The sequence below is a fragment of the Chroicocephalus ridibundus genome, chromosome 5, assembly GCF_963924245.1.
Source record: "Chroicocephalus ridibundus chromosome 5, bChrRid1.1, whole genome shotgun sequence".
Taxonomy (NCBI): Eukaryota; Metazoa; Chordata; class Aves; order Charadriiformes; family Laridae; genus Chroicocephalus; species Chroicocephalus ridibundus.
This window is the reverse complement of record NC_086288.1, coordinates 82,054,679-82,072,676: the sequence shown is the minus strand read 5'-3', so window position 1 is coordinate 82,072,676 and position 17,998 is coordinate 82,054,679. Positions and strand designations below refer to the sequence as shown.

Genomic DNA, 17,998 nt, shown 5'->3' with positions numbered 1-17,998 from the left:
CTGTTGTTGCTGGAAGTGACGTCACGCGGAGGGGGGCCGGCGCGGGAAGCGGAAGAGGCCGTTGGCTGCGGCGGCGGCAGATTCGGTCTGAGCCCGGGAGCGGCGGCGGGCGCCTGAGGAGGCGGGGGTGTACGGGTGAGCCGCCGGGGCTCTCTCCTTCCCCGTCTACCCCCTCAGGGCCCGGCGGTTTGTGTCCCTTCCCTTCAGGAGCTGGGAGTTTGTCCCCCTCCCTCAGGGCCCACCCGACTCCTCAGGGGCCGGCAGTCTATGCCCCCCATCAAGGGCTGTGAGTTTGTCCACCCCCTCAGGGCCTGGCGGTGCCCAAGGCTCCCTTCTCCCTCAGGGCCCGGTGGTCTGCCCGTTCCCCCCCCTTCTCCCTCAGGGCCCGGCGGTCTGCCCGTTCCCCCCACCCCCTTCTCCCTCAGGGCCCGGCGGTCTGCCCGTTCCCCCGCCTTGCTTCCCTCAGGGCCCGGCGGTCTGCCCGTTCCCCCGCCTTGCTTCCCTCAGGGCCCGGCGGTCTGTTTGTCTCCCCGCCTTGCTCCCCTCAGGGCCCGGCGGTCTGCCCGTTCCCCCGCCTTGCTCCCCTCAGGGCCCGGCGGTCTGCCCGTTCCCCCGCCTTGCTCCCCTCAGGGCCCGGCGGTCTGTTTGTCTCCCCGCCTTCCCCCTCAGGGCCCGGCGGCCTCTCCATCCCCCCACTTCTCCCTCAGGGCCCGGCGGTCTGTCCGTCCCCCTCTGTGCCGTTGAGCCCCGGGGTCAAGCGGGGGAGGCCTGCTCTCCATTTGGTCATGAGATACCGAGATACTTGGTAACTGGCATGCTTTTTTTTTGGTTTGGTTTTTTTTTTTTTTCATTAGTTCTTTGAATACCATATGCAATTTTGAGATTTGTTCTTTAAACCATTTGCAGCTCTGGGTTATTATCTCTTAAACCTTTGTTGTACCTGACTTTATTCTGGGTAGCCGGTGTTCTGTAACTGCTCTGTCATGAATTCACGCAGGCAAAAATTTTGTGCCACTTTTAGAGTGTTTACCTTCCCAAGATGTTAAAGTATTTTCTACAAACTTAACTCTGTTATTTTTATGATCTCTTAAGCTATCTCCTTTCAGATTTAGATATTAAGAAAAAATGTTTTACTGTGAGGGCAGTGAGGCCCTGGCCCAGGGTGCCCAGAGAAGCTGTGGCTGCCCCATCCCTGGAGGGGTTCAAGGCCAGGTTGGACGGGGCTTGGAGCAACCTGGGCTGGTGGGAGGTGTCCCTGCCCAGGGCAGGGGGTGGCACCGGGTGGCCTTTAAGGCCCCTTCCCACCCAAACCATTCTATGATTCAGTTTGTAGTGAGGGTAGTTGCCAGTTTTTGCATCCAGAGGTCTGATATAGAAAGGATTATTGATACTTTTGGGAAATGGCCTATAGGATTAGATGAATTCCTGTGAGAGTGTCCTCTATGAATATTTGCATTGCAGATTAGAGCTTCAGTTTTATGTCAGACTCTTTGAAACTAGTCTTGAGATCTGGTTAAATTGGCAAAACTGTAGGGTGGATCATTTCATAAGGTAATGCAGGAAGAATAAAAAATAATGCAGGAAGAAAAAAAATTGAAGCTTGCTGATTTAAACACTATAGAGACAGAAGGAAAAAAATGCACAAACCCAGACTATTTTGAGTGCAAGCTTTAACTGTAACTTTGTTTTTTTTACTGTATGTGAAGTGTGTGGTCAAGAAGTTCCTTTCAAAAAGACTCATTGCTTTAACGATTAGGATCAAATAGCAAAGCTGCAAATTGGAGTACCCATCAGAGTTGATTTCTGACAAGGCTAGACATAATCTCTTTGGAGCATTTGGTTTTGGTTTTTTTTTCTGAATCTCATGTCTCAGCAAGAGAAATGACATGAAATTCTGTATTTTGAGTGTCTCTTCATGTATAGGCTTTCAGGCAATACCTCTTCACTGCTTGGACTGGTAGACTTCAACATATTTGTTTTCTGGCAAGAAAAGAAATTCAGTGAAGACAGTGGCAGGCAATTATCTCCCAGGTTATAGCAGAAAATTCAACAGCAAATGTCTGTTTTAAGGCTTTATAGCTGAAATCATTACTTTTACTGCAGTTTTTAGGGGAAATACTGTAGAGGATTAAGCCAGTCACAAGCAAATCTCAAGGGTGTGAGGAAGGAGAACTCTTTGTGAGAAGTGTCAACTTTCTGTACTTCCATACTTCTTTTTTTTTCCTTGTTTATTCTACAAACCATTTGAAAAACACTGAATTTGGCAGTTTGCTAATGGACTTTCTCAAGTTCTCTCAGTCTGTCCAGAGTGCTAAGGTGCAGGCCGCTTGTTTTCAGTTGTGACTTAAGAGCTGGACTGTCATCCAGTCTGTGCTTTTAAAAACTTGTGTTGGAGAAGAACTAATAGTGGTTGCTTATAAACAAACAGGTGCAAGATACAGTAAATAGTACTCTTAGGCTATCTCTAAATATAGATGTATTTTGAAGCAATGGAGTGAGAGACAGGGTTCTTTAAGATTATTATTAATACTGATATTTGAAGGTACTGTTTCAGATCTGTCTTTTTACTATCTACCAGCCAGGGGGAGTTGCCAGTATTTTTAGATCTCTTAGGACAATTTCTTTTTTGTTTTGTTTTCCCCAGTCTCCTCTTCCTCCATTTAAGAATTTACTAACCAGTTCTTATTTATCCCATTGATAGATCTGAAAACCAATTTGATGATTTCATGGTTTGCTGATTCTCTTTTGTTGTCTCTTTTTTTTTTTTTTTCCCCTCCCCTCCCCTCCCCTCCCCTCCCCTCCCCTCCCCTCCCCTCCCCTCCCCTCCCCTCCCCTCCCCTCCCCTCCCCTCCCCTCCCCTCCCCTCCCCTCCCCTCCCCTCCCCTCCCCTCCCCTCCCCTCCCCTCCCCTCCCCTCCCCTCCCCTCCCCTTTGTTAGTTTGCACCGAGTCCTTAGATGAGTCTCTTTCTTCTGTGAATCAAAGCCCACAAGAAATTAAAAGTGGGTTCTCAACTTGTATATTACAGCGTAGAAGTTAAACAGGATCTTTTTGGTTATCATCCAAATAAATTTGCACCTATTTTGAAGTATCTACACAGTCCGTTACCCCCTCCCCCCTGAACAATTTTAAATGTATTTAATGGATCATCTGAATAGATAAGTATCGTCTGTGATGAGTTGCTAGTCCTGCCTTCTGATGTTTACACACCCAAACATTGCTGTTTTGGTCACTGAGCTTGGGGCCAACTGAAGAAAAGAGTAAGAGGCATTCTAAACTGAAAAACGCAATAGGTTTTCACTGCTTGTGGAGCTTCTGCTCCTTTGAAACAACAAAGAAACTTGTTTTCACTCAGTTTTAGTGGATTTAGTCAGCCCTAAATTCTTAATAAGCTTTCAGATATCTTTAAATATAAAGATCTTAGATAGTTGATTGGATTGAGGATTACTACTTGATCCCGTTTAGAATGAATGAGAATGATGACTGATATTAATTAGTATCGAGCCCTAGCTCTGTGCTGAATGGTAACACTTTGGAAATAGTAATGTCTAGAAAAGAGGAGCAAAACCATTTGAATTTCAGTGATAATTCTTTTGCATTTTGTAATTTTTGTGTATATCTTTTTTTTTAAAGCAGGAGAATGTACTGTATTACACATTTCATAATCTGAAAGAAGAATAGCATGTGGAACAATGGCAACAGGAGACCTAAAAGGAAGTTTAAGAAAAATAGAACAAGGACTTCGCTTGTTAAATTATCCAAGAGATGTGGATTATACAGTGTAAGCGGCAGCGTGAATAAATGTATGCTAATACATGATGACAGCAAGAAGTGTAAACAAGATATGTATAAATATGAGCCTTGCAGCCAGTGCTGAGTAAGCAGAGCATATGTCTGGGGAAGCTGGGGTTTGATACGTGTGAACGGGAAGATAAAAAGATGCAGTTTTGCTGTGCTGAGCAGTCCTTAGAGTAATCCTGAAGCGTATCATTATCTTGCTCTGTTTTCTTCTGCTGTTTTTCTCTTTTCTTTGATTAATCTCTCTTACAATTTCTTTGTAAGTGCCACCAAAATTTTCTTCAGGACACCTCATCCTGTAAAGATTAAGAAAAAATAGTATCGAGTCTTGAGATGGAAATGCTGGTAGGCTTTAGACCTGACAATGTTATAATTATAGGAGGGTCACAAAAATGTTGTTTTGAGCATTTTACAGAAAACAGTAAAGGCTGCTGAATGAGATATGCCTGGAAAAAAACTTGAAGGAGATACTTGCATATAACACCCTGCGATATTAAAACACCTTTCAAGTTAAATGTTTGAATTCATGTAATGAAAGGCTTTTGTTATCTTCTGCTGTGTAAAATACTTTTGTTTCTCAATAGGTTAGTAAAGGGTGATCCAGCTGCGTTTTTACCGATCATCAGCTATTCTTTTACATCTTTTTCAACTTATATTGCGGAACTTTTGGTGAAGTGTGATGTGGAACTCACAGCAAAGAGCGACTTGCGTTTTATTGAAGCTATTTATAAGGTATCTCCCTTCATGCTCTTTGCAGAGGAGACGGAGTTTTGAGGATGGCCTCAAAAGAGTGAAACATCTAGTATGAGTATTACTAGAAAGGGAAAACTTTTGGCAGTGAATGTGGTTCGTAATTGTGATAGGATTTAAGATGAGTAGTAAGTCACCGTGTGGCAACTCTTTATTTAGATTTTCATGAAAATAAGGGTGGATGTTGTTAGCCAAATCTCAGTTTTGACACGCTTGCAGAAACACATTGTTTTCTGTTAGTTTTGAACAATACCGAAATATTATATTACACTTCTATAGATGTGACCTTAGAAGAAATAACCAGAAAAAAAATCACAGCAAACCTCAATAATTGTAGTGAAAGTACAGTTAAGAAATAGAGCTATTTTAAAATACCACACCATATTAATATATAAAGTATAATATTTAACAGTTTATAAACTGGAATCAAATTCTTAACTGAATGAAAAGAATTTTGAACTATTATTAAAAATATCCATAAGCACATTTTTATAAAAGGTGACTTGCTTTTTTAACACATACTGTTTTATTTAGACTCATTTTCCACCCGAGGAGGACAGAGACTCCTTTACAAAGAGGCTCAGTGGGAGCCTTGCTTAGCCCTCTGACGCATTTGCTGAGATGAATACATCTTCTTATTGTGCGTTCGCTTTGGAAACTTCTTAACTTTTTAAATATTAATGTCTACAGTCATTTATTTTATGAATCTTAAGACTGTGAGTTAAACTTTAGAAGAGTGATGTGAATGAAATGTTTCTGGAAGAGGAACGTTGAAAGTCTAGTCGGAAGAAACAGCTGAGAATATATAAATAACCAAATGAGAAAAGGTTTAACTGCTGAAGTGCAGAATGAAAGAAAAGACTGTAGAAAATTAAGAACGTGAGCATGCCATTTCTACAACAAATTGCGTGGTGATTTTTGAAAGTGAAGCAAACTCTTACCTTGTTGCAGGTTCTTCGAGATCAATTTCAATATAAACCAATTTTAACAAAACAGCAGTTTCTTCAGTTTGGCTTTGCGGAAAGAAAAATGCAGATTGTTTGTGACATCATCAACTGTGTGGTGAAAAAACATAAGGAATTAAGTAACTCGAATAAGGTACTGATTAAGTAGTAACTTTGTTATGAGATAAGTGTCTTCTGACATTCCTGGTGCTGCAGGTGAAGGCTGATGACCCGTTTATTTGAAGGTGTGGTGTTGCTGATAGTCAAAATGGGGGGAAAATGAGTGTAAAGTTCCATTGCAAGCTTGAGCGCTATCAGGTATACAAAAGACGGGAAGCTGCCAATGCTTTGTAGTATAAACAAAAATATATTAGAATGAAAATAAATCTAATACATAGTATCTTTTCTTTTACACTTCTTAACGTAGTGAATGTTTGTGTAACTCAGTAAACTCTTCAGATAGATTTAAAAACAAAGCAAAACCGTCTGATACGTTGAAGTTCTGGTAAAGTTTAATTAAAATGTGACACTTGTATTCGTGTTTCAGTGGTATATATCTCAAATCTGATTATTTTCATTAATCATATTTGTCTTCATTGTTAAGGCATTACTTTTCATCAGTGTATGCTGTGTATCAGTGTATGCTTTATTAAAGGGATTTTTCAGTCTTCATATTTTACAGGATTTTGTTTGAGTTTATAACAGTCTTCAGGACTTCTGTATATTTAATTTGTTGCTTCGGGGGGCATAATCACATTTTTTCATATTTGTTTGTCTTTAAACTCTGGTGCAAGTTGCCTTTTCTCTTTATGACTAGCTTTGATGTAGCTTTGCTTAGGTATTAATGAGTGTATGAATATGTCATTCACTTCCTGTTTTCTCTGTAAATTTGTGTCATACCTAAATATTTTTAGACGTTATTACGCTGCAGAGGTTTACATGTGTTTGTGTGTGCCATGCAATATTCCTGCCTGTTACTGATTGCAGAAAATGGGATGTGTCATCCCATTCCCCCTCCCCTGAAAATATTCCTGTGGTAGAAGCGTAATATATAATATTTTCTCTTTACTTTGAAGGTTAAATCCCAAACAAGGAAAAAACTCAAATCTTTTACATGTGAAGTATGGTCAAATTGTGATAATGTCCTTACTCTTCCTAATGGCAGTGCTCTGAATTCCAAACAGGTATGAAAATAGTTTTTAAGTTGTATGTCTAAAGGTTAATCTTGTTTGTACCAAGTCAGGCTCTTTCTGGAATATCTGCTTTTGTTTAGGTTTTAATGTTTGATCAGACCAGTTTTGTTCTGTTGTTTGCTTAATTTTTTTTCCTCTCAAAGTGTGGTTGACCAAAATAGTAGCTAAAATACAGAAGATATTGCTTTTCTCTTATGCTGAGTAGTTGATCTCAAAGTCTTGCTGGGAATGATCTAGTACCGTTGTTTGCCATTTGAATTATATCAAATGAAGGGACAGCGAGGAAAGTGAAGATTCAACTGGAAAAAGAATATATATCCTGTTTGGAGATTGATGTGTTTGGCCTAACATTGCAGTGTTTTCAACATAGCTTTCAAAACACTCTCTACTTTTTTGTCTGAATCTGTTCAGCAAAGATTTCTTAATGTAACATTCCTCTTGGCTTCAGTTTTGCAAAAGTAACACTTGATTTTATGCGTTATGCTACTCTTGGCCTGTGGAAGAGACAGCTTTCCTAATATTTTCTGCTAAAAGGACGCAAAGTAAAATTGCACAAAACTTTTGGGACTGTGACTGCCCATTAAATGTCAGTGATTTCTGTTTAGAAGGAAAATACTGAAGGAAAACTTCACAAAGAAAATATGTGGAATGACTTCTCTGGCACTTCTGGTTGCTGAATGGTAGAACTGAAGGGGGGTATATGCGAGTGTATTAAGAATTCTGTAGAAGTGGAAAGTTTGAGCTTCACTAAAGCATCTAGGAATCTGTAAGTGTAAAGATGCTGCACAAAACTGGTAATTGTGGCTTCTTAATCATTAGGTAATTTATTTTTGTTTGTGGCGGCCAGTGATCACAGGACTTGATCCACCTGGAAAGAAAGGAAAAATTTGTCTCTTATTTTGTTCTCTCTAAGGGAAGCATTCAAAGGAAATGAAATGTGTAGTTAGTAGGGCTTTTGTGCCAACAATTGTCAAGGAGAAGAGAGAGTTCTTATTTTCCGGGTTAAACTCTTTTTTTCCCCCTGAATGTTTGAGTGGTGGTTTTGGTGTTGGAACTGTCCGTACGCATGTTAATACATACAGTGAGATTCATACCTCCTAATTCATGCTTAGAAATCTAACAAGCCTTACAATAGAGAGGACATTAATGCCTTCATTACTCTTTATGGAAGGGAACCAGGGTACATGTGATAAAGTCAGTGCATGTTTGTTTTATGGTTTCATGTCTACATGATTTATTTTTTTTTTTTAAATTAAGCTGCCTGCTGTTGCTTTCTGTGTTTTGCAACTAGTTGGGATAAGATTGTCAGATTTGAATAAATAAATACTAAAATGGTAGGTCTTTTCTGTCAGTTACTTGGCTGATGAATTGAAATGTTCTTGTAATGAGTAACATCAGTGGTTTTGTTTTTCCTTAACGTACTCAAAAGAAGCCTCTAGTAGAACGGCACTCAGGAAATGAAGTTGGTGATGACCTTCATCCACTACCCCTTCCAGCACAGGGAGGGAGAGAAGAAGAATTGCACCTAGATCATGATGTTGTGGAAGTGAAATGTGAACAAGTAAGAACTTTTATTTTAAGATGCCATCTGCATGTGCTCTTATCTTCTCTTAGAGGAGTTTTCTAAAGGCATAAAGGTTTTAACAAGATAGCTGGATGCTCCTTAAGTATAACTAATAGATATATAATAAATGTATTGGAAGAGTTGAAAAAAGTCAGTTAAATTGTACTGTCCTTTCAAGAGCCAGTTCTCTCAACACTTTCTTTTAAAAACCGAGTTCCACAAATTGGCATATTATGGCAATTCTGAAAGTAAAACAATTTTCTAATGTAGCAGAATGTGGTTACTGAACTTGAGGAAGATTCCACTTAATTTCATTGATCAAATGGTAAATTATATCTGTTTGAAAGTAGAGGACAGGTGTTCTTATCCATATTTTCAGGTCGCAGAAGATAATTCTCAGATTGAGTTCCTAAAGAGTCAGCTTGCTGATTGCCAGGAAAAGCTTCATAAGCTGGATTGGATGGAAGATAAACTTCAGGGTTTAGAAGAGAAGCTGAAGGGAAAGGTGATCATAGATGAGAAGGACTGGAATAACTTGTTGAGTCGGGTTTTGCTTCTTGAAACGCAACTGTTGTTGCAATCCAAAAAGGTATGTTAACTTCGGGCTTTCTTCTATACCAAAAACTGCCCAGACACAATTTTCTCAGCCTGTTTCTGCTGTTCCTGCCTCCTGATGTGTGCTTTGTCGCTATTTTAAAGGCATGATCTGAGTGGAAGAGCTGTTTAAGGAGTTGGTGGCATTTTTTTTTCTTAACTGTTAAGTTTTGTTGTTTTCCTCATGCTCTCTGAAGCAAAGCTCTCCATTGGAAATCATTTCCTTGCAGAAACAGCAGGTTTAGCTAAGCCTATTTTCATTAGTAATGACTGTGTGTGTTGTTACTTCCTAGTGAACTTGTAGGAGGAAGCTTTTGAAGACTCTTAATTACGCTGTCTTTGAAAACTTAATGTTTCTGTAGTTGAGAGTTTCATCATGCAAGTGACACATTTAAAGGTTTCCTTATTCTGGTCTGCATTATTCTGAATTTCTGAATTACTGGCCTGCAAGTGTTGTTGCTGTCGATACAGTTGAATTTTTTTAATTCTCCAGACTCTAATCAGATACAGATACTCCCTTTGGAAGATTAAGTCTTCATTCTATATAACTAACATTGACAAAAATAGAATCATAGATGGCAGGCTTGATAGAAAATACAAGGTTAATGGAAAAGTGAATTTCTATATTAGTCCTATTCTTAGTTTGTGGCTCTTTGAAATTTCTACCCTAACTGATGGTCTTTCTCCTTTTTGCACCCCCCTCCCTGCTTTCCTATTTCTTGTCTGCGATGTTCGTTGCACTTTTAAATGCGTGAAAGTCCTACAGTTGTGATATGGCTACATTTGGCATATTTGTCAGAGCAAATCAAGTATTTTGTTGCGTTAAGACTCTATTATTTTTCATGCTGTTGAAAAGTCCTTGTATGCACACTATATAGTTTCATATATGTACATGTGTCAGTATTTTGAGATGCAGTGAACCATCGCATCAACTTTGTGATCACACGCTTAATTTCAAAGACACTTGCATATGTATCTCGTGTACCCTTCAGATACTTTCAGATGCTTTCTAGAAGTCGACAGCCCTTGTGGAAAACAGTTAATCCATGTTGTGTTTTTCTCTGTAGTTGTAAAAATGTTGAATTTACTTGTAACCGGGAGCTCTGTGTGTGGTGCTGGCCCTGTAAATTTGAAAATGTCGTCAATACTTATATGCAAGACGCGTGGTTTTTTTTCCCTGTGTACCCTGAAAGCATGCTGGGTGTGCGAAGTCTTGCCATGGAGAAGGGTTCAGACTGAGCACTAGGTTATTTCTAAAGGCTGGAGCTCAAATTATAAGGTTTGACATTCTCAAGCTTGTATTTTAGACCAAGCTTGTTCTTTTACTCCTGTAAATTTGGCTTATTATTACTTCAGTAACATGTTTATTGGAGTTGTTCAAAGGTTTGGAATAGCATTTGGAAAATACTTAACGTTAATATCACTCAAAAATTTCCAGTAAGATATTTCTGTACTGCATGTTACTGAAAGAAGTCATCTGCAGAAACAAGTTTAAATGTAGTTTGTGTGTGGCATTGTTGCTTGTCTTTTTTCAAAGCAAAATAAGCTGTTTTTTATATTAAAATAAAAAAAAGTCTTCAAAACCCTAACTTTTTTGCAATAGGCATTTGAAAACTGCCAAGAAATAATCCTTTGGGCCAGAGAATTGCTGCTTCTTTGTTTCATGAAATTCCATCCAAGTCGTGCTTCCCCAGATAGAGAAGCAATTCAGAATTACTCCTTTCTTCTTCCTCTTGCGTTTTTCAGGGAAGCTTTGGCCTCTGGCCAGCGTAGCGGGAACACTCTCAGATCTGTCTTGCACCGTTGCCAAAGCAGCAGCAGCTGTGCGTTTAGCTCTGGGAAAGTCTGAAAGCTACCAAATCCATTTCAGTGAAAGGAACTGAGCAGAAGTAGTCAGTGCAGATATCTATATTTTTAATTTTTTTTTAAAAGACTTATCCATTATTACATTTTTTTCTAGCTTATTCCCACACAATACCTTCTGTTTCTCCCTCGTTCACGTACTTGGCATAATATTCCCATTAGCTGGTATGGTTACTCTAGTACATAAAGTGATATACGTTACCAAAGGCTGAGACTTCAAATTGTAATGATGACTCATTGGTGAAAAAAGTCTGGATTTTTTTATTTTGAAATTAGAAAATGGCAGTCAAAAACATTTATTGTTAGTATGACGTTAGTTTTATCTCATTCCTTATGATTAACCTTTCCTAAGCTAGATTGAGTTAAACTGAGAACCTTTCTTAAAAGAGCCCGCTCTCATGTAGGACCCCAGGAAACTAGCTTAAAATAGACTCTTGACTTCTACGTGTTTAAGTGGAATGAATTTCAGTTCATCCATAGGCTAACTTATTAGGACCGAGGAGGTACGTTTCTGAATATCAGCCAGAAGTAGAAAGTACGCTTATTTTGTGAAGGTTAATGGCAGCCAATGTCAAGATGTAATTGTTAGCACAGGCCAAGAACAGTCTGATTGCTCATTCTGCTCACACCCAGGTTAGATAGATATTTGGACCCAAGTTTTGACCTGTTTATGAACAGCAATATTGATACTAAAAAGGCCCCCATAAGATAAACTAGTTTTTTAATGCAGTAGCTGTATGGAAATTTTGGATTCTTGTAGTCCTGTAAAGACATTCGTGCAGTGCCACCATACCTGGATGGTGTAGCAAATGCATACATAATTAGTACTTAAATATACTTTTGTTCAATCAAAAGATGATTTAAACAGGTTGTATGTCTAAAGTGCAGTAAATTTGCATTTCAGAGAGACTTACCTCCAGAGTTCAGCAATATAAGTCAAGAATGTACTTGTAGTAGGATTCCAGTTTCTCCTGGTGAGTATTAGTGATTTTCTTTTTATTTACATTGTATACTAAACATTTCTTGCTGACTTTGACTAAAATAGTGGGTTTTAAATAGGCAATTGCAATTTTAGTGACCTCTGAATTTAAATGCATGCTGCAAATTAGAAATTAACCTGCTAGTCATTTCGTGCTTGTATTTTATTTTTTAGAAGCTTTGTTTACTGAAATAAATAGTCTTTAAAGCATTAATGAAAATATATAGCAATAGTAATTAATAGTTACAAATAACTCTACTAAAAATCTCAAAGATGCAGATTTAATTAAAGTGCTGTAGTTAAAGCTCTAAAAACCAGTACTGCTATCTGCGCTTCAGGGCAGTTACCATGATGTTTTAAAAATAAGCTATTCAACAGCACAGCAGGACTTACGTTTGCTACCATACGGTTGTTATAATCAAAACAGTGTCACGTCTATGATGACATTTGTTACTTCTGTAATGTTGCTTTTCAAATCAGTGCTGGACGTTCTCTGTAGCCTCATCGCTTTAGAGGCAGTTAGCAGCTATCCAACAAGCGTTTTTGCTAAACTTTCTTATTTTGAAGAGCAAGACAAAATCTCTTTCTTCCATTTCCAACTTAAGTTTGATAACGTACAAGAAGTAGATGGAACAGCCTTAAGCGGGAAAGAAATTAAAAACATTCCCCTGACCATATGTAATTCTTCTCTCTTGCTCGATGGTAGCTCTATAGCCCTTACCTTACATCGTTATCTTTATTAATTGGGCCCGTTTCCCTATGGCAGCCGTTATTCCTACCACCAGTAGTGAGGGGGATATTCTATTTCCCGTTCTCACTTATCAGATGTTTTTGTCCAGTGTTGGGCTGTTGCATTGAAATTAAAAGGGAGTGTCAGTAACCCAGTTTCCATGGAAATTAGGAAGGCAGTTTCTTGGTTATATCAAAGTTTGTTTTAATTTTGAAGTCCCAGAAATGGGCCCTTCTTTTTACAGACCTTAGAAAGCTTGCAACGTGTTTACTGCCTTTCCGAAGTTCAGTGGTGTGTTACTGATGCTTGAGGACCTCATAGTCAGCAAGCAGGCTGATGGCCTTTAAAAAAGAATTTCCATATTTTCAGACTTCTAGAATTTTTCTGATTTTATTATTGCTGCATTTCTAAAATATGATTCAGGAAATTTTAGGCATACAAATTGTGTGGCCAATCTTAATTCTTCTACCTGAGATGTGCGGTACTTGGGAATGCTTCGTTGTTCCTTTTGGTTGTAGTGCTCTTCAGGAATCGCAGCTGTACAGAGGAAACAAGTTTTAATTTTAATTGATTTTTAAATACAGAGTAATGTAGTTAAACATGTTCCAAAGGTACGATCCATAGATGGTGACCTCGCTAAGAATAAGGGTGTGGGAACACTTTTTCTCTCTAGATACTAACAGTACTATTTTAAACGTTCCCTGACAACAGTATTTTAAACTTGCAAACAATATCAAAGCCTTCCCAATGTAAAAGAAAAGTGTTTCCGCTGCGTGGATGCTAAACCTATCCCAAAGGAGAGCTAGGGAAACAGCAAGAGCTTGATATAAATTTTAAGCTAAGCAAGAAGGTGATTATTTTGTTTATATTTCTTCTGCTTGTAAGACAGTTTACTTAGCACAAATTAAAGATGTGTTTGAACAGGCAGTTTACAATAAAAATCATGTAAACTATTTGAAATGACTCTAAAATGTTTCACCCAGTAATTAGGCTTTCGTAAGTGTTGATTTTACTGTAATCAGGATAAAGGTAGCATTCCTAGTAATCTTCTTGGAATTTGTCTTGTGTGCGTTATACATAATATACTGCACTTACCTTGTTTTAAGAAAACGAGAAGCCTATTTTGGACCCTCACCGGTAGCTTTTCTTTTTCCCCTCTCTAAACAATGCGTTCTCTTCTGTTATTACATCCTGTAAATCAAGCTATGTGATAGCTGACCTTGGAATAAGGGAGCAAAAAGGCAAAGGTGAGGCAAACCCGAGTATTTCTCCACAGATCGGGAGAGGAAAGAGGAGATGCCAGAGATCCATCAGTCGGCTGGATGCAGTTCACTGTTATCCACAGACCCATCTCCCAAAGCCGCGACCATTAATTCTCGTGATCTGACAGGCATTTCAAAGGTAAGTAAAACTGGCAAATGCTTAGTCGGTTTCCTTTCTGAGGTCAAGAGAACAAGTAAGCATTAGTTGTAGTTGTATATACTACTAGTGAAAAACAAGGGAACTGTGCAAAACTACAGCTAGGTCTGTCTCATAAAAATCCTTTCGATATGTAAACAGTGCTTAAAGTCGCATTTTCTCTATGAATTTTTCAGGTTGAAAGTCCATCTGAAGAATGTTCGCTTTGAAGAGTTCACTAACTTTGTTACTTTTAAATTGCAGGAGACAACAAGACAAAGAATGGAAAGGATAAGTAAAATGTAAGTAATAGGAAAGAGCAGGAGGAATTCATTTCCCAGGAGGGAGTTGTACCGGACTAAGGCACAGAGAGAACGTACATATGTGTTCCAAACCTCAAAGGTCTCCGCATCAGGTGTGGCATTTCCTTATGACCCCACTGGATAATAAATCCACTTACAGTTCTGGATTTGTGGGATGAGTCACTGTTTTGGTTTCTAAAAAGCGATGGAAAGCATTCTTAATAGTATTAACTGGAGATTAAAGAGCGTTCAGAAGCTGGTTGACCAGGAATAGGAATATTATTTATCTTCTGATAGGAATTCCCTGGAACTTTTCTTCCTGAAAAAATAACTGCAGTAACTAACTTGTTTATTATTTAGGGAAAAGTAAAACCAGTTTCAGCCGAAGCATTGTGCTCACTGTATTAAGGTGTATTTGCTATTAGCCCTGAGATCTGTAATGACATTTTTTGGTAAAAATATTTTTGTTAGACTTGGAGAAATGCAACGCTGTGTAATGTTTCTTTGCCCGGCCTGAAAAAAGCTGTAGCCTTTTTTGTGATTTAATTTTATTGCGTGGGTTACTTCTTTCTTTGTGTAAACATAAAATTCATTGAGATGTGGTAGGCATTTAAATGCAAACCGATTGCAGAGGAGGGATGAGAAGAAATTTAAGGTTTCATGCTGCTTGATAGTATTGTGGCTTCATTAGAAAGTTAAAGGTGAGTCAGCTATTTTTTTTTTACTATATTTTAATAAGTGTGTGTGTGTAAACAAACTTTATTTTCAGAATTGAAGAAACCTCAGAATTGTTGAAAACATCAAGCAACACCTCCGAGAAGACCTGAAAGCGCAGGTCTGCAGACCTCTTTCCGTAGACTTATGGATATCGGAACTAATATGTATGTTTGTACAGCATTAAATTTTTAATATATCAAATTTGTAATGATCACCAGTGCTTTTATTCCTTTGAATAAATATTTTTTAATGAATCTGTGTATTAATTTCGTTCCCCCCCCCCTCAATTTTTGGTTTTAAAAAGTGTTCAAATAGCTTTCCCCCCTCACTTTGTGAAGTGAAGTCATTACAGCGGTGTATTTTTGTGTTGACATTTGTTAGCAGTGTGCTAAGTAATATGTTTTTTAAAGTGCAGGCTTGAGGACCGTGGTTTACATCCTGTTGGAAACATTCCAGCTGGGACTTGCGTATTAGACCCAAGAGGCTTTCTTACATACCGTCGTACCATCTGTACCCTTGAATAAGTCTTAATGAAAACTTAAATACGCAATTTCAAATGTGTATCTTTTTTGCTGTTGTTGTTTTTTTGAGTTTGTTTTTGTTTTTTTTAAATATAGATTTTCATGCTGAGCTGGCACGAAACATTATGGCTTCCATTAACACTGACAAAGTGAGGGTCAGTTTGATCCTAAACGCCAAAATGTGCAAGTAAGTCCGGAGCCTTTGAGTGCAGGAGATGTGCTGAGTGTTTTAGTGCTCTTACCCAACACGTTTTAAGACCAGCAGCACAGATGGAGACCATCCAGTACACAAAGATGCACAACATCTTTATGATTTGAAGCCGTATTAAAATTCCTCTTTAGAGACCCAAGTAGATGTCAGACTTCCATAACCATATAATCAAACCCAAGATGTGTGAGGTTTGATAAGATTTATTTGTTTATTGCTCTGGAAATTGGTAGCCTGTCCCAGCAAGGTTTCTTTGTGCTATCAATACTCGCTTCACTTTAAACGATTTTTTTGGGGTTTTAATATCACAAAACCAGTGGGTTTTTTTGGCAGAGTTTGCACATGAAGGCGAAAGCAGCTGTTTGACATTATGCTGTAAAAAGTGATTTATACGTTTTAACAGTAATTATGATATATTTTTTTCTATAGCCATACGGAATATAAACTGACTCTTATTTTACATACAAACAGAAGAACATACGGTGATCCATTAAGTTACATAAACGTTAGTTGAGGGGTTTTGGACTTTTGCAATAGAACTTACTTTGCCAGTTGTTTCAAAAATAAAAAATTGGACGGTTAGATGATGTGAACACACTTTGATCTTTAATTGAAAGTAGACCTTGCAAATCACTGTTCGTTATCCTAACAACCAAATTAAATGAGGTTTGCTTCTAAATGTTTGACCAATTCACCAGAAAATAGGACTACAGCACCATCTTGTGGGAATCTATATAAAGTAATCGCCAAAGGAGGGGAAAAAGTATATTCCTGTATAGTTAAAGTTACTGCTTTAAACCAGTAACGATCAAATATTTTGAAATAGTACTTCTCTTTAATTTTTCCTCTTTGCCTTGGAATCGAGGAGGCTTTTATGTGAGGTGAGATAATTATTCTGTGTGACATTTGACAATGTTTGTGGCGGGAGCCAGAGCAATGGGTCTGTTTGTTGATGTTATGACAAAGAGGAGGCGTGTGAGTCAATATAAATGAGTCGAGTTACAGGGATTTATCATTGAACGCATCTGATTGAGGCAGCAAGTGTTAGAAAAAGGTCTTTCTGTGAGTGTGTGATTTAATATCGTCTCTATTTTGTACTGCAAAATGGAAAATCCAGAGTTGTTCAGCTATTTTCTTCTTCCGGAGGCTTAAATGTGGCACTTGTCTCTGCAGGACAGGATTCAGGCTTTGTAATTAAAAGCTTTGTTCTTTTTTCAGGCCCAGGCAGTTGATCCGACTGAAGCCCAGGGGTGTTTCACTGCCGGCGCAGCAGAGCTGGTTTTCTAAAGGTCTTTCACATTTGCTTTCTTGTTTTTTAAATTAAATTTGGTTTTGGAAGATAGGGCCATCTTCTGGAAAAGAAAAAATCATAGCGCATTCAGACCCTCTTTATGTGTGAGTTATAACTTGTTTTTACTTAGTTCCGTCATTGGAAACGGTGCTGGTAAGGGTCTATGGCACAGCAAAACTTCAGCAGAGCCGGGAGATACGCGTCTCAAGACTGAAAATAGACGATTTTGAATAATTCCTGGTGCAGCGCTGCATCCAGCATCGTCACAGCAGGCAGAGCTGACATCCTACGCGTGCAAACAGTTGGATGGGTGGATCTTGCTGCGTGACAGGAAGCGTTAGATACCTTCCGAAACACAAATTAAATCCAGAGAATGTTCCTCACTATAGTTTCTATCAGGCCTAGCTCTAGCCAATGGCCGGGAAAAATTCCTGTTGCTCTAGGATTATAGATCATTCATTGAACTTCTTAAAGTTACTGAATTTAATGGTTAGTTTAAAAATATTTATTATTAATTTTATAGTTAAGAATTGTTCTGACAACTCCATTTCCTTAAATATCCATAGAATAATTCCACCTTCTAGAACTGGAAGTATTTATGCAGTGTGTGGGACGATGAAGCATAATTGCATTAAAGCAGAATGCTAAAACAAGCTTCTACAAAAATATACTTGTAATTCTTTTAGCAAGATTCCAAATCTGTTAAAACTTAGAGGATTCCCATTAAGTTTTTTTTTTTCTCTGCCGTATCTAAGGTCAGTATGCACTTTAAATTACCGAAATTAAAACATGCTATAGAAAACAGAAGGATTTTCTCTCCCCCCAGATCTTTCATACTGAAAAGCACTCTGATAAGCTCTTAGTTATATTTTCAGCTCGTGTATATGCTGCTACGTGCTGCGGAATGCTAGTGCTGAGTCATAAATGCTAAGAAAATGCTTGCAGTTATGACACTGGAATGTATATATATTTTTATGGTGGTATGTTTGATGTTTAAGATCTGGTCCTTGCAGATGCCTCGGGTCTGGCTGCACCTGAGTCCCGGACTGGATCGCTTCAGGCTTTGTGGCCAACTTGGAATTGTTTTGTGTCATCAGAAGGGTATTCAAAGCTCGACGCGTTAATTACGAAGCGTGTCCTGTGTCCTT

At 38.6% G+C, this 17,998-nt stretch overlaps 1 protein-coding gene across 5 annotated transcripts; it reads left to right on the top strand.

The window, feature by feature from the left end:
- The first annotated feature begins 31 nt into the window (after positions 1–31).
- Positions 32–15,043, top strand: CEP44 (centrosomal protein 44). Of its 5 annotated transcripts, XM_063335468.1 has the most exons (12): positions 50–135; positions 708–805; positions 3,632–3,779; positions 4,381–4,528; positions 5,498–5,644; positions 6,567–6,674; positions 8,113–8,244; positions 8,627–8,836; positions 11,609–11,678; positions 13,690–13,814; positions 14,076–14,113; positions 14,883–15,043. In XM_063335468.1, the coding sequence occupies exons 3-12, from the start codon at positions 3,691–3,693 to the stop codon at positions 14,938–14,940; spliced, it is 1,125 nt and encodes a 374-aa protein (XP_063191538.1). In that variant the 5' UTR covers positions 50–135; positions 708–805; positions 3,632–3,690; the 3' UTR covers positions 14,941–15,043. The 5 variants fall into 5 exon arrangements, with proteins under 5 accessions (XP_063191541.1, XP_063191537.1, XP_063191542.1 ...); XM_063335471.1 differs by lacking the exon at positions 708–805 and having other exon boundaries at positions 32–135; positions 8,116–8,244; XM_063335467.1 differs by lacking the exon at positions 708–805 and having other exon boundaries at positions 33–135.
- Positions 15,044–17,998: the final 2,955 nt, after the last annotated feature.

Coding starts and splice junctions, on each gene's coding strand:
- CEP44 (XM_063335467.1), top strand. CDS start 3,691: ATGGCAACAGGAGACCTAAAAGGAAGTTTAAGAAAAATAGAACAAGGA. Junction 5,645..6,566: donor AATTAAGTAACTCGAATAAG/GTACTGATTAAG, acceptor TTTACTTTGAAG/GTTAAATCCCAAACAAGGAA. Junction 8,837..11,608: donor TGTTGTTGCAATCCAAAAAG/GTATGTTAACTT, acceptor TTTGCATTTCAG/AGAGACTTACCTCCAGAGTT.